The sequence below is a fragment of the Mustela erminea genome, chromosome 12 (assembly GCF_009829155.1).
Source record: "Mustela erminea isolate mMusErm1 chromosome 12, mMusErm1.Pri, whole genome shotgun sequence".
NCBI lineage: Eukaryota > Metazoa > Chordata > Mammalia > Carnivora > Mustelidae > Mustela > Mustela erminea.
Genome location: NC_045625.1, coordinates 86,603,581 through 86,619,012, shown reverse-complemented (window position 1 = coordinate 86,619,012; position 15,432 = coordinate 86,603,581). Strand labels below are relative to the sequence as shown.

The 15,432-nt window shown below is 39.3% G+C and overlaps 1 protein-coding gene across 9 annotated transcripts in view; it reads left to right on the top strand.

The window, feature by feature from the left end:
• The window catches only part of RFX3 (regulatory factor X3), a 285,682-nt gene that overhangs the window by 41,779 nt on the left and 228,471 nt on the right, over positions 1 to 15,432 (top strand). For 4 of the 9 annotated variants that reach the window (XM_032308681.1, XM_032308673.1, XM_032308676.1 and 1 more), the window contains one exon: positions 7,343 to 7,416. The exons of the other annotated variants lie outside the window; for them this stretch is intronic. In XM_032308681.1, the coding sequence (XP_032164572.1) occupies positions 7,343 to 7,416 (74 nt within the window). The remainder of the gene's footprint in view (positions 1 to 7,342; positions 7,417 to 15,432) is intronic. 9 annotated transcript variants of the gene reach the window in all.

The window sequence follows — 15,432 nt, the reverse complement described above, 5'->3', positions numbered from 1 at the left end:
AGTATTTTATAGTAAAAGTAATAATGTTTGAAAGCCAACAGAACCTCACGGTTACAATAGTTGAGATTATTTTAAATGGAAATTATTGTGTTATGAATTCAAAATTTATGCATGCTTAATGTCAAACATTCAGAAATCACAGAAAGGTACAGAGAGGAAAGTAAAAAAAAAAAATCAGCGTTCTGTTCAACGATGACATCACATTGCTCTTAAGATCACTGGCCTATCTTAGGATTGATTCATCTCCCAATGCCTTGTTTCTCTTTCTGAACTTCTGCTCACACGTGTGCACATCCTCTCCCTTCAACTACAAAAATATGTGCACTTCCTCTCAGAAACTGGATCATAATATTTGTTTTTTTTTTTTTTTTTAACTTGGACACTCATTGACAATTTTTTCATGGTATATGAAAAGACGGTTTTAGTGCCATTGTATGAATGTGTTGAAACAATAATCTAGCTAGCGTTTAGGTGGTATCCTAGAGTTCGGTGTTACAATTAATTATTGTGTATACTTCTTTGTTCAACATTCAGTTTCCTTTCATATATGAGTTGTTAGGAGTAGAATTACTGGGTAGAAGGCTGGGTATATCTTGCATGTTTTTTTGAACTACCAGATTGCTGTCTAGAAAGCTCATGCCATTTTATACTGTCAAGAACAGTGTTTTTTGTTTTTAAGAATAGGGATTTATTTATTTACTTATTTGAGAGAGAGAGAGAGAGTGTGCATGTGTGTTGAGTGTGGGGGTGTGCACAGAGAAGGGGAGGGGCAGGGGGAGAGAGAGGAAGATAATTCTAAGCAGACTCCACGCTGAGCATGGAGCCTGACCCCCCACCCTGAGGGGGTTGGGGGCTCGATCTTACGACTCTGTGATAATGACCAGAGCCAAAATCAAGAGTGAGATGCTTAACGGTCTGAGCCACCCAGGTCCCCCAAGAATAGTGTTTTAATGTCTTTGTTTCTTTGCATGCTTTCTTACACTGGGTATCATTAATCTTTGTAATTTTTTTGTGTGTGTGTGTGTTTTTGCCAATCCTATAGTTTTAAAAAAAAGTCTCTCTTGGATTTGTGTTCCTTTGATTATTAATGACAAAACTTTTGAAAAGTATATTTACTAGTCATTTGCATTTTTTCTCTTCATTTCCATTTGTGTTGTTAACCCATTTTCCTGTTGGTCATTGTCTTTTCTTTCTGTAAATTTCAAGATCTCTTCATAGTATAAGGAGATGGGTTTTTATTTGTTATTCATACTGTCCGTGTTTTGCCATTTAAAAACATTTGCTATTTTGAGGGGTTTGTTTTAGGGATGTTTTAGCTTGTATATGTATCACTTTTTTTTTTTTTTCATTTGGTACTCCCACATTATAACCCATAACATCTCAGTATGGAAGATTAAAGATTAGATGTTTAAAAAAAAGGAAGGTGCTTTTCAGATGGGAAACCATTGTGCAGATGAGGAAGGTGATGAATTGCTCGTGTTAATTAGATAAGTTTGCTGTGATTACAGTTTCAGTAGCCGTATATAAAAATAGAGATTGTGAGAGGGAGATACTTTGATATAGTTGAAAGACTCACTTTAAAGTCAGATAGCCTGACTTTGTTTTTAATTTGACAAGTATCTGTTATGAGCTTATCATACCTTAAATGTTCATCATGGCTTTCCTGCATACTGGTTGCATGACCCTGAGTAAGTCACTCAAAGTATTGAACTTCTGGACTCATTTTATTTATTTGTGAAAAGAGGGATGATACCTACTTTGTTGAATTATTGTAAGGGTTGGTTATGGTTTACCTAGCAACACCTGACATATAATTAGGCAATACTAAACCATAGTCAGTATTAATGTCATTATTTTTCATAGTAAGACAATACAGTGTAATAGCAGCCCACTATGATGTATACTATCATTGCTGTGGTAGTAATTTAGCATATGGGATAATTAACTATGATTATTATGATTTTACTAATAGGACGGAGCCTAGCTAGGTTGACTATACTTAGGATCCTATGAGATAAATAATATACTTACTTCATTTCTTGTCTTACTTGTCCTGTACGGTCTTACTATAGGGTAGGCAGGGCTCATAAAATTTTTCATTTTATAATTGAGGAGCTGAGGCTTTGAGAGAGTGATTGAGTTGTCCCAGGTCATGTGGCTTGTAAGTGATTAATTAGGTTTATATTTTCCTTCTACCCATAATTAAAATTCTTAGTGAACCCAGACTGACCCTCGGTATGGGAAGGAACAGAAAATGGACTCTGCCTGTAAGTGCCCTGTTTACCTTCAGCTTAGCCATTTAGTGGTTTCTTGTGGTTGCTCCTCTTGCCCTTATCTGGACGTTGGCCTTAATGTGTTAGGTGTCAAGTGGCAGTTAGCAGTGAACCACGTCTCCGGGCATTCACGAGCTTGCAAAGTCCCTCTCTTTTCAGTCCGCACTGAACCTGGAGCTTACTTAACCAGCAGAATATGGCAGAAGTAAAGCTTTTCCAGGTCTGGATGCAAGCCTTAAGAAGGCCATGGAGCTTTTGGGATACCTGACCCATCATGGGAGATACCTTGTTACTGTCTTAGACAGACTATGTGGAAAAGAGGCTATGTGCAGAGAGAGAGGCCCAGAGATGACACGGAGAGAAGAGAGAAGCCCAGTCCTGCCAGTCTTCTAGCTGAGCCCAGTTCCTGCCTGCTGGCTGGAAGCGTTCCTGTGACTATCCACCAGCAGGATGAGCAGAAGAACTGCCTCGCTGAGCCCAGCCCTAATTGCAGAATTATGAGCAGATAAAGTGGCTGTTTTTTTGAGCAGTAGGTTTTGGGATGGTTTCAGCAATAAGGAAAACAAAAGAAGGGGTGCCTTGCTGGCTCTGTCAGTAGGGCGGTGACTCTTTGACCTTGGGGTTGCAGGTTTGAGCCCCTCGTCGGGTGTAGAGATTACTTAAACATAAAATCTTAAAGAAAAGCAAAAGAATTACAAGAATGTTCTGAAAATAACAATTATGATGGTTTTAGACTTCCCCTGGCTTGCCAGTAGCAGACAGTGTTAGAGATAATAGTGATAAATAACTTCCTTTCCAGAAGCTCCTCTTACTCTGTCTTAATCATGTGGGTCTGGCTGATAGTGGGTGATTCTCAGGTGAACCTGATTTCTGTGTGCTGAGTTCCTCCAGAGAAATCTCAGGAGATAAGGATGCTTCCTGTGTTCAGGTGTCTGAGACCTCTTCGCTATTACCTGTCCTACTCCCACTGTCCGTGGTGCTCTTGATCTTGTCGGAACTGAATTGGGTTTGGCCTAGGTCAGCCAAGCAAGACAAGACGGAATAGCCTTTCTTCCTCACTTGAACTTGTTCCTGTTCTCCAGAAAAGACTCAGGAGGCGTTTTGGGGCGAAGGGGCTAAGGCCAGTAGCCACCTTAATTTTGATCCTGAACACACTACTTAACCGGAGAGACGTCCTACAGGGAGGTGCCGCAACTGCGTGTATGGTTTCTTCTCGCACATCGGTCTGAGTGACTGCAGACTATCATTTTTTTAAACATTTTTTTTGGGTGGGGGGGTTTAAAATGCTTTTTCATCTTACATGAAAATAGATTTAAAATAATGCAGAGCCTGATAGGCTTCCGGATTGGTGGAGGAAGGGCCTCCAAGCCCTTGCTGTCCCCCAACAACAGCAAAAATATGGGCACAACCCCTAAAATGAACTATCTCAGAATTCTGCCAGTTAACTAAAGCCAGCGAATGAACTGAAAATCATCTGCCCGAGAGAAAAAAGTACGGAAACCTGGAAGACAGTGAGTGGGACCTGTGATGTTCTCGCTCGTGTTTGCTTCCGCCCTCCTCCTCGCCCATCGTGGCGGCGGGGCCCACCACGGACAGAGATCCGACCACTTCTGGAGACCCCTTGGAAGGGCCATCTCCGGAGCACAGTTTCTATTTTGTCCAAACTTGAGACTCCCTGAGAAAACTGTATTCTCAGAGTGGTTGGCTATTTGATTTGACTCAGAGCTCCGCTGAGTTGGGGGAAGGAAAAGCCCCCAGGGCTTTGCTGAAACCACAGCAAGTGTTGGCAACCTCTCTACCGCTTGAGGCTTTTATTCAGTTGAGGCAAAGCAGCCTGGCTGGGAATTCAAAAGGAAATCCTGGAGGATTAGCCAACCGTACAGAACTCTGAAAAAACGCCACCGCGTTCCTGGATCTCTGAAAGGCTGCGCTGTGTGCAAGGCTATGCACGTTTCTAGGAAAGACCTGGGACAGTGGAGGGTCCTCTCTGATCTTGAGGCTCTGGGGAAGCAGCAAGTGGAAGCTAGGACTGTCTTATCTGCTGCCCGTAGTCAGAAGGTGTGACTTCTCCCAAGGATACCTTTAGCAAAGGGCGGAAGACATTCAGGCAAGGCATTTAAGGCAGTCTTCTGACTAACCAGTGGCTGACCATTAAATTATAATACAGATATAGGTGTGACTCCTAGGAAGATAGGATTAAAAAAAAAAGAAGAAGAACTTAAAACTCTAGCCAAAAACTCCTGGCCACACACCTTAGGGGGTATAGAATCTGCAGAATTAGTCATTAAAGAGCTAAACTAGCAGCTCTGTAAAGAATAAGAACAACAAAACCAGTGATTAAAAAAAAAATATCTGGGCAGGGAACATGTAGGTGGCTCAGTTGGTTAAGCATCTGCCTTTGGCTCAGGTCACGATCCTGAGGTCCTGGGATCGAGCTCCACATGGAGCTCCTTGCTCAGCAGGAGCCTGCTTCTCCCTCTGCCCCTTCTCCATGCTTGTGTTCTCTTTTCTTTCTGTCAAGTAAATAAAATCTTAAAAAAAAAAAAATCTTGGCAGAGCAGTGTGGAGGATTCTGGTACCAGAGTTGTTAAAATATCTGAAATGTCCAGTTTTTCATAAAAAATTATGAGACATTTAAGAAATGGGAAAGTGTTCCATATACACAAGAAGAAGAAAAAAAAACCACCCATTAGAAAAAAGTCCCTTTGGAGCCCAAATATAGACTTCAGAGACATATACTTTCAGCTATTATAAATATGTTAAAAGAACTAAATGAAACCATGTCTGAAGAATTAGAGGAATGTATGAGAATGGTATCTTGCCAAAAAGACTATCAGTAAACCTAGAAATTACTTAAACAGAACCATATAGAAATTCTGGAGTTTAAAAGTATGATAACGGAAATCAAAAATTCCCTAGAGAAGTTCAAGAGCAGATCTGAGTTGGCAGAAGACTTAGTCACCTTAAAGGTAGCTCAATAAAGATGATCTAGTGTGGGGAGTAGAATGAGAATAAAAATAAACAGAGCTCCAGGAGACCTGTGGGTGCCAGCGCATGCATAATGGGAGGCCCAGAAGGAGGAGAACAAAAGAAAGAGGCAGGAAGAATATATAAAGAAATAATGGCAGAAAACTTTCCAAACTTGCTGAAAAATACTAATCTGCACATTAAAGAAATTCCATAGACTCCAAACCCAAAGTGATCAACACTTAGACGCGTCATAGTCCCATTTACAAAAGTGGAGGATAGAGAAATCTTGAAAGCACCAAGAGAAAAGTAAGTTGTCATAAAAGGGGGATCCTCAGTAAGATGAGTAGCTGACATTTTATCAGAAACCATGAGGCTAGAGGACATTTTCAAAGTGCTGAGAGGAAAAAGACTCTCCATTAGGAATTCTGTATCCAGTTAAATTCTCTTTGAAAGATGGCGGGAGAAAAATGAAGACATTAAACCAAACCAACCACCACCAACAACTAAAACAACAAACCGGGGGCGCCTGGGTGGCTCAGTGGGTTAAGCCACTGCCTTCCGCTCGGGTCATGATCTCAGGGTCCTGGGATCAAGCCCCGCATCAGGCTATCTGCTCAGCGGGGAGCCTGCTTCCTACTCTCTCTCTGCCTCTCTGCCTACTTGTGATCTCTGTGTGTCAAATAAAATCTTTAAAAAAAAACAAACAAACCAACAAACCAAATCAAACAAAATAACAACCTGGAGAATTTCTAGGGTTGGCAGACCTGCTTTACAAGAAATATTAAAGGAAGTTCCGCTTGAGGTTGAGATGAAAGAACAGACAGTAAACTAGAAAGGACTGGACCGTAAACTGTAATCCACGTGAAGAAGTGAGGGGCACAGATGAAGGTAACTACATAGTTATTATGAAAGACATACATAGGAAAGTACACAAATGCGTTTGTCTTTATAATTTTTTTCTCCTGTTTTAAAAGACAACTGCATATGGCAATAATAGTAAAACTATACTAATGGGCTTATAATGTATAAAGAGGTAGTTTGCTTGGCAATAATAATAAAAAGGAAGGGAAAAAATGGATGTCAGAGGAAAGTTTTTAATTATTACTGAAATGAAGTTAGTGTTAATCCAGATTAGAATGTTTTAAGTTAAAAATGATCCTTGTAAAAAAAAAAAAGAAAAAGAAAAGATCCTTGTATTTTCCAGGGCCACCACCAAGAAAATAACTCAAAAAGGGTAGTGAAAGAAAGGACAAGGGAATACAACAGGTACCCCAGAAAATATTTGTTTAACACCAAAGTAGGCAGGAATTGAGGGAGCGATTTCCTGAGCTCCAGTATACTCTTGTAGAAGTTGTGAAGTAACTTCCATGTTAAATAATGTATTCGTGTAATTTTTAAGGAAATGTTACCAATGGAGTGTTTCCGTTCATGGATCCTTTCATGGGGTTTGATTTTGTGATACCACCAGACCCTTACCAATAGATTTTTTAAATATGGTATAAGGAAAATGCACCAGAGTGAAGTCAGTGTGATTCTATTAATCCTTGGTTCTGAAGTTGAAACTGGAGATGAAACAGTAGCCTATGGAAATGAGAGATACCCTTTATTTTGTTACTGAACCGTTGGGTATGGAAAATTGAGTCCTTTTCCTTCCTCTAAATGCAGAAAAGAAAAGATGAGCAAAGCGCTCTGGAGAGCAGAGTAGATGCTGGGAAAAATGCATCTGGAGATAAATGCACATAGGAAAGTGCTGTTGAATGGAGAAATGTTCTGGGTAGTATATTTCAGAAGCCTTGAGAGGTATTTCTATCTGCATTTTCTGTGTGTTTGTTGATGCTGTTCTCCATGGGTGCTCAGTTCCGTGGAGATCCAATGTCATTGCAAGAATTGTTCATTGCAGTGTAGAGCTGCCACAATTATAATATATTACATATGCTTCAGAAAATAAAACCGATATTTAGCTTTATGTTATGAAGACCATTTAATTATATCAAACAATACTTGTTAATTTCCTTATTATAAGAGAAGTGATGAAATTGCATTTTCTTACTGCTCATTTAAACAATCATTTAAAAATGAAATTCTCAATCTGTTTTCAGTCCCAGCACAGTTGAAGAATATAGCACAGTTGCATCTGTAATGATGGCTCACTCAACTGGGAACATCTCTCTGGGTGAGAATAAGTAATATTTTTAAAGGCCTCCAAGTAATTCCGATGTGGCATACCTCCTTTCCATTACAAATAACACATTTAAGTCATAGAACCCTTGAATCTTATAGAAATTAGTGTTTTTAAGAGATTACAGTGATTAAAATGAAATCTGCTCTTGTGAGACTCTCTTGTTCTCTTAAGCAAGTTATAGTGAATATTTCAAGTACTTTTTTTCTTAGTACCTTTTTGGAGACATTTTTATTCCTAGTTTTTAAAAATCATAGTAACTTTTTAAGTGTGCAGTTCATTAGTGTTAACTATATGCCCATTGTTGTACAATGGACCGTGAGAGTTTTTCATCTTAGAAAACTGAAACTCTATGCCCACTGAAGAGGACCTCCCCTCCTTGTGAGTACCTTCCCCTCACTTCTGATACCACCATTCTACTTTGTTTCTTTGAGTCTGACAACTTTAGATATCTCATTTAAGTGGAATCATACAGTGTGGTTGTTTGTTTTTTTTTTTTTTTTTTTGGTGATTGTCTAGTTTCACTTAGCATAATGTCCTCAGGGTTTATCCATGTTGTAGCATTTGATAGGATTTTTTTTCTTTTTTAAGAGTGTATAGTGTTTCATTGTATGTGTATCCCTCATTTTCTTTATCCATTCTTCCACTGATGGGCATTTAGGTTGCCTGACCTTTTGGCTGTCATGAATAATGCTGCAGTTACACAGGGTCGCAAGTATCTCTTTGAGATCCTGTTTCCAACTTTCTTGGATCTATATCCAGAAGTGGGATTGCTTGATCGTATATATGCTAAGTCTGTTTTTAATTTTTTGAGGAACCTCCCTTTTGTTTTTCACAGTGGCTACACTAGTTTACATTCCTACAGTGTACAAGCATTTCGGTTTCTCCATATCCTAGCTAACACGTGTTATTTTCTGTTTTTGTATTTTTTCTTTTCTCTTTTCCCGCCCTCCTTCCTTCCTCTTTAAGAGTGGCTGTTCTTTAAGAGTAGTACTCTTTAAGAGTAGTCATTCCTAGGTCCTTACTGCTGGTCCTCTTTACTTCTGGAATTCATATGATGCCACATGAACATATTACTACCTTATAAGACAAACTTAAGCTGCTGGTTTTGTTTTGTTTTGTTTTGTTTTTTTTCCAATTTCTAAGAAGATAGATTTGCTTTAAAGGCAAGTTTAGGGATTACTGTCACTGGACTGGCTTTGCTCTTGTTTCCGAGAAGTCCGTAAGTGTTCCGTAAGTGTTGCATGACCTTGATGTGTAAATAATGTGCCTCTTCAACTCTGTCTGAACATTGGTTGTCTCCATTTCACTTTCCCTGCTGCATCTGCTTGTGAATCTTTCTGTCATCCATTCTCCACAGATTTCTTGTCCAAGTGGAGTTGTACTGCCAAAAGCTTTGCTTCCGTGCTGGTAGACCAGCTACCTTCCAGGGCTCTATATTTGATGATCCTGTCTAGACAATTAATAGTAAGTACAGATTATAGATGATGTCTGTGATAATGTTCAAGGTAACAGTTATTAATGCTTGTAGTCCGTCTAGTCTTCACAACTGCATAAGTGTGAGCATTTTATGTTTCACAGATATTTTAGATTGATTGGGTCTCCAGTGTTGGTTCTAACCTGCCTTTGATTCTTTCAAAGATTATACTGTGTTGTTGTAAGATTGGGGGAAAACACACTGAATTTGGGGGCAGATCTGTATTCAAGTCTTGACATAGCCACTTGACCAAATTATACCTTCGGATAGGTTAATTTTCTTCTCTGAGTGGGAAGTCCTATCTGGAAATTGGATTGTTTTACTTAACCTTTTATTTTAAAGGTGTTAACACCAATTATTTTACTAGCAAAAATGGGTTTATTCAGGAATAGCAGAGACTTGCAATCTAGGAGGTACAAGATATGGTAAAACCATTGGCAAGTCTGGGGAACAAAGGGGAGCTATATTCTTTTATGGAGGAAAGGGTCAATTTGGAGGGCTCTTACCAACTAAAAGCCCTTTGCAGTAAACCGGAAGTTGGAGGTATGGTGGCTTCTCATTGGCTGGGTTGTGAATGTCTCTCATTGGCTCCACTGTTGCCAGGGAAGGAAGAAGCCTTCCTCCTTCTGGAATAGGAAAGTAGTGTGCCTGCAAGGTTATGGACTCTTCCTACTGAATTTGCAACTGAAGAGGAGGGTTAGGGCCCGAGAGCTGCCCTTGCTGACTCCCAACTCCATTCTAAATGAGATTTCCTTTTATTAATGTTCACAAAGGATTCATTGATATTTTGAGCTTGTGATTTTAGGAAGTCTTCACCAAGGAGGCTATCCTGTTAGAATTTCCCCTCTGACAGTGAAGGTGAAAGCATTTTCATACTCCTGTGGTACTTAAATGACCCATAGCTGATGTCTTCTCAGTTTGTTTTCAGTTTGCCCATTAATTGAAAATGTCATTTAAAACAGTAGGTTCTGAAAAAAAAAAAGAGAGAGAGAGATGCGTACATCTCATTAACATTTCTGTTTTAACTTAAAACTTATAAACTGTCCTTTGAGTAGGACTGAGCCTTTCTCTGTAGCGTAGGTTTGCTGATTGGAACAAGTCTTTCATTAATCAGCATTCATAACAAATCCTTTCAGTTTACATGTTGCTACTTTAATGCTTTAAATTTCAGAGAACTGAAAAGCGGTGGTTCTCAGTGTGATTCCCAGACCAGCAGCATCACATGGGAATTTCTTAGCCTGCAGATTCTTTGCTTTCACTCTATACCTACGGAAAAAGAAACTAAGGGAGTGGTGCTCAGTCATCTGTTTTCACAAGGCCTCCACACTCAAGTTTGAGAACCACCATTCTGTATCTCAGATTTCCCCCATTTTTCTGTTTCTTTTACCAATTTTAACAGCAGTGTTTGTAGGGACTTGCATTTAAGTTTTTCCTAAGCTTCTGATTTCATTTTTGAGGATAGAATCCTGTTCATTTTTACTCTCATAGGTGATCTAATATTTATTAGATTAGCTAATTACACTAACAATAAAACTTCCCTAATGAGGTTTTGGAGCAAATATGACTGGTGTTAGGAGTGCACACAGCTCAACTCTCGGGAGCAGAACTGTGGGGGCGCTCCGGAGAGCCGCGGGTAGGCTGTGAGTTTTCAGCATGTCCTGGGTATCTTCACTGTCGCTGGAGAGGAGGTGGTTTCATTCAGCAAGTTGGGTAAATGAAGGTCAGTCAAGAGAGCTTCTCGTATAAATTTTCCATACAGGCTTATAGTTTTCTCTGTTCTATCTTTATTGCCGTTAACGCAGTGTGCATATTTTAGGCTTGTTGGTTTGTAAGTAGACCGTGGAGCTTGAAATTTGTTTTTGAAAACTCCATGTTTTAGGTCAATATTATGGGAAAGAAAGAGATCCGCTCAGCGGTTCGTAGGGAAGATGTCTGCCTGTTACTGCTGACACCAGATAGGAAACTGCACAGCAGCTAATACATGAGTTGAAAACAGGCGGGTATGTTCTTTGCTAGCCTGACACATACACCTTTTGGTCCAGCTTAGGGTGCCTACTTTGATTATGGGGAAACCAGCCATATGTGGGATTAAGTCAGTTCAACACGTCATGATGGCCATTTGTACCAAAGCGCAAGGGAAGCATTTGCCCACATGGAGATACGTTAAGGGGTTGCATAATTTCATCTGGAATCCGACCTGCTGAAATGAAAACATCGGTCTTTGGAAGTGTTCTGGATGGAGCTTTGATTGAGCTGCTTTTTTAAATCTATGTGTAAATTATTGGCTCATCTCAGAAAGGGGCAGGGCCCAAATAGCCTGTCTACGCAGACTCTGGGTCATCTTGTGCTGCAGTGGTGGGTCATGGTGTGGCGATGAGACATCAATAGAAGACTGCCCGATGCAAAGAAAATAACTGTTATGTAACAACATCCGGTGTCCTGTCCCACCGAAGGGGTTAGGATACGGAATTGTTGTTTGTTGGTGTTCCTTGTTCAGTGACACAGCAGTCTAGTTGTTCCACTGAGAAAGTAGTTGTTGCTATAAACTCGATTTTTAAAAAGTAATGAATGTTGCTTAAATGCTTAAGGTAGGGTGAAGTCTTTGCTAGCATTAGGCTCTCAATCCACATATTTGATATGCAGAGCATAAATTACGGGTCTGCATTTAAATTCCACTTTGCTGTCCAGAGAAGCGTTTATAAAAGTAATGAAAATTGTGGTTTCATGCAAAACTGAAGAAAAATGAGAAGACACAATTACACAGAAAATAGTTATTGAATAATTTTTGAATGGTAACTGTAAGCTAATAATATATATGTTAAATTATGTTACCATTATATAACATTCCTTGATGGGGTTGTTATCTAGATTTTATGGATGGGAAAAATGGATTAAGAAACCTGATGATTTGCCCAAGGTTATTTGACTGGTGGTTGGTGGAGCTGGGATTTGAACTGTGGTCTGTCTAAGGCTAAGGCCCAGGCTTTTAAATACTACTTTACATCTTAATATCTGGTAACTTTAATATTCCTGGCCTGTTTTTAAAAACTTCTCTCTTCCTGTCAATTCCAGAGATAACATTCAATAACTTGACAACGGTGACCTTTCTAAACAAATAAAGAGTGTTACAGAACCAGATGGCCCAAGATTATATTTTATTTTTCTGGCTCAAAATAAATTGCTTGCTCTAAGACTGATAAAATCCAAAAAAGACCCTCTGTGTCCTAGGACTTCATCAGGCCACATGGCCAGCCAGTGCCCTTTATCCTGAGCCTGTCACAAGTACAGAGCCTTATGTCTTTATACTCTAATTTAGATTAGGGCCTAATGAAAGGGCAAGAAGCAGCTTTGTTAAATGAGATCATTCTGGCCTTCAGTAATGGCGGTGCGTTAGGTTAGAGAGATTCAGAGGATTTAAAGGCAGGCATACCACTCTCTGTCTTATTAAGTGGATGTCCACCAAAAGAAAGCTGATTTCTAATTTAACAAGCTCCCAAATTAGGCTTTCTTTAAGTAGGATTTTTCTAATAATTAGAAGTCTTAATCATTCAAAATGTGGGTGGGGATCTTTTTGAAAACGTAAGACAAATATGTTAGAAAAAGAAAATTCTGTACTGGACACATAAGTTACTGTATCACACATAAACAGTGCCTTCACGAGCTAGTTACACACCATGAAGTTCAGGTTTAGACAGACCAGGTCACACAGGGTGGGCATGGAAAGGTTTCGGGGATACATTTCAAAGCGCCAACAGTAATAAGAAGCTGTGGACTTAGAGTCAGGAGGCCTGTGTTTTAGTCTTGGCTTCGCCATGCTCCGTAAGGATCATTGACCAAGTGATTTAAGTTCTCTGGGTCTGTTTTTCTCCCTTGTAGAATGAGGCCAGAATTGTATCACCTGCCTTATTTCATTACAGGTTTGTTCTGAGAACCAGATGAGGGAGCACATCACAAAGTCACGGTGACGTTCAAGTAAATGCCATGGTTGTCGTGGCATCTAGTACATGACGGCAGCCGTCCTGACCTGTGAGCAGGACGGATCTGCATTTGGCACTGTTCTGTGATTGACCGGTTTGTTGATTTCGGGAACTATAATTTGAACAGATTTCAGAAAATTAGAAAAGATACAGCCAGAGGCTTTGTATCTGTTCCCAACTATCTTAGCAAGATAAATAACCCAAAGAATATTAGAATGTTAGTGCTAGAAGGACCCCTGAAGGTCGTCTATCTTACCCTCCTTATTTTAAGACAGAGGGCACCCTCCTAATCATATTTTTGTCATTTCTGCCATGTTTATGAGCGTACAGAGTAACACTGTCACCAGCATTGTTAATTGTGAAGGGTGTCAACCTGTCTCAATCTTGATAGATATAAATTTCTGATAATGTAAAGCCAGAGGAAAAAGTTAATGCTTGGAGGCAGGATCATGTTGTGAAAAGAGCCTGGGCTTTGGTGTCTAAAGCTGGGATGGAATCTTGATTCTGTCACTTAACGAGTTTTGGGACAGTGGGAAACGTACTTACTATTGGGTACAGTGTACCTACTTCACTCTACCTCTTCCCCTGCCATGCAGGCTACATCCGTACCGTAACCATTTTCACAGGTGATTCTTGGGGTCTGAGATGAGTTGCCTTTTTATATTATTTATACTAACGGTTCCTGACCTTTTCTCCCCATCTCCAACAGTGATTCCTTAAGATTGCAGGGAGAGGTTGTGGCAAACCAGAATCTTGGAGTTGTGAGTCAGGTGTAGTTAGAAAAGGCTTCCCTTTGATGCTGGTTTAGGGAGTTACATATGGAGCTGTTATTTTTAAAACTATAATTGTGTTGGGCCATTTGTCAAATTTTTGTTTTACATGATTGAGTTTCAATTTGTCTGTGTTGCTTTTGCTTATATTAGGGGTTACATGTGTTTAGAATGCATTAGAGAGCTAAATGGGCAGTTTTTTAAATGTGAGATCATAAAATACTATTAAGTATACTCTCCTGAGAAGGTCTCTTCTAAAAAAAAAAAAAAAAACAGAACATAATATTTTATCACTGAAAACTCATTAAGAGCAAACACGATGGGTATTTACAATTCCTAGTCAAGAGTAATGACCTTTGTGTACTTCTAAGAGCACAATGTTAAGAGATTATTCCATAGTTTATGTACTGATGATAATAGGTTTGCTTTTCTTGGACTTATTAAGAATATTCTTTGAATTCTTCTTTGATATCCTGGAAATATACAAGTTGATCCTTAAATCTGAAAAGTGAAAATTCAAAACCAACTACTTATTACTTCTAGATTCTTATGGGACTGGACCAGAGAAAGAAAGCTTGGTAAATAAAGAAAATAATATACAAACCAGAAGCCCATGATTCAGTGTGAATTTTCTGTGACTTATCAGCATAGAGGTGGATGTGTTTCTCTTTCTCTCTCTTGTTAATTAAATAAATGGACAGAATTTCTTCCTTGATCATCTGTGACATAATTTCATTGTAACCAGTAGTCAGTGGCTTTCATGAAGTTGAATTTTCTTAATATGAATTTGTACAGAGAGGCTTTATGTTTGTCTAAATTTGGACTATACTGTTTAGAGAATGGGTATTGCAGTTTTTTGAGATAGTAAATTGGTTGTGAAAAGGGATACTAAAGTGTAGCTTTACATTTTTTCCACTCGTTTTTACATTGTCCCTCAGAATGTTTAGTGTTTTGTCATGAAATTATGTTTTTGTGCAAAAAAGAAAACAATCGGACGAAAATAACGAGAAATGTTTTCAGTTGTCCAAGGCTAATGTTGATTTAAATAGGTCTGGGTCTTCATGGTTGACAGCTACAGATAATTAGCTTTTTCTTCCTTAACAAAGAAAGCAAATGGAGCTGCAAGACATTCATTGCCTTTTCTGTCATCGTAATAATAATGTATGTATTTAACTTCTACAGTTCCTTAAATTGATTTAGTGCTAAGCTGCCTACATTACGTGTAACAGGAGTGACAGGTGAAAGCTGCGGCACACATTTGTGGGGCCGACTCGAGCCTTGATTGACAGCAGAGTTCCTCTCTACAAGAACTAGCAGTGTTTGGAGCTCACAAAGGGCCAGATACATAATTCTTCAACTTGTAGAGCAGATTCACCAAATGAATTTTAAAAAGTGATTGCCGCTCGGTGTATTTGAGCATTTACGTTCTCAGCTTTGGGTCGGGGCACCGGCAGACAGAATTTCTCCGGACTGCTGGAGAGGAGGGAATTCCGTTTAAGCATGTTAATATTTGTAATTTAAGATCGATACTTCCAAACTGGAGATCAGGTTCCAACTTTGTACCCAGTAGCTGAAAATTTTGAGCTGTGACTGATTGACCTTACTTGAAGAAGCCGAGTGTTACATCTATTTGAAGGAGGCTTTAAAGACTGTAAATCGAGGTATCCTTAAGTGAAAATATCCATTTTCACATCTCCGGAGTTTCATCTCTGGAAAGGTTTTCCTGTAGGGCTTGATGGTTTCCTTTGGTCAGAGTGGCTGAGTGTGATCATCTTTCACAAGTGCT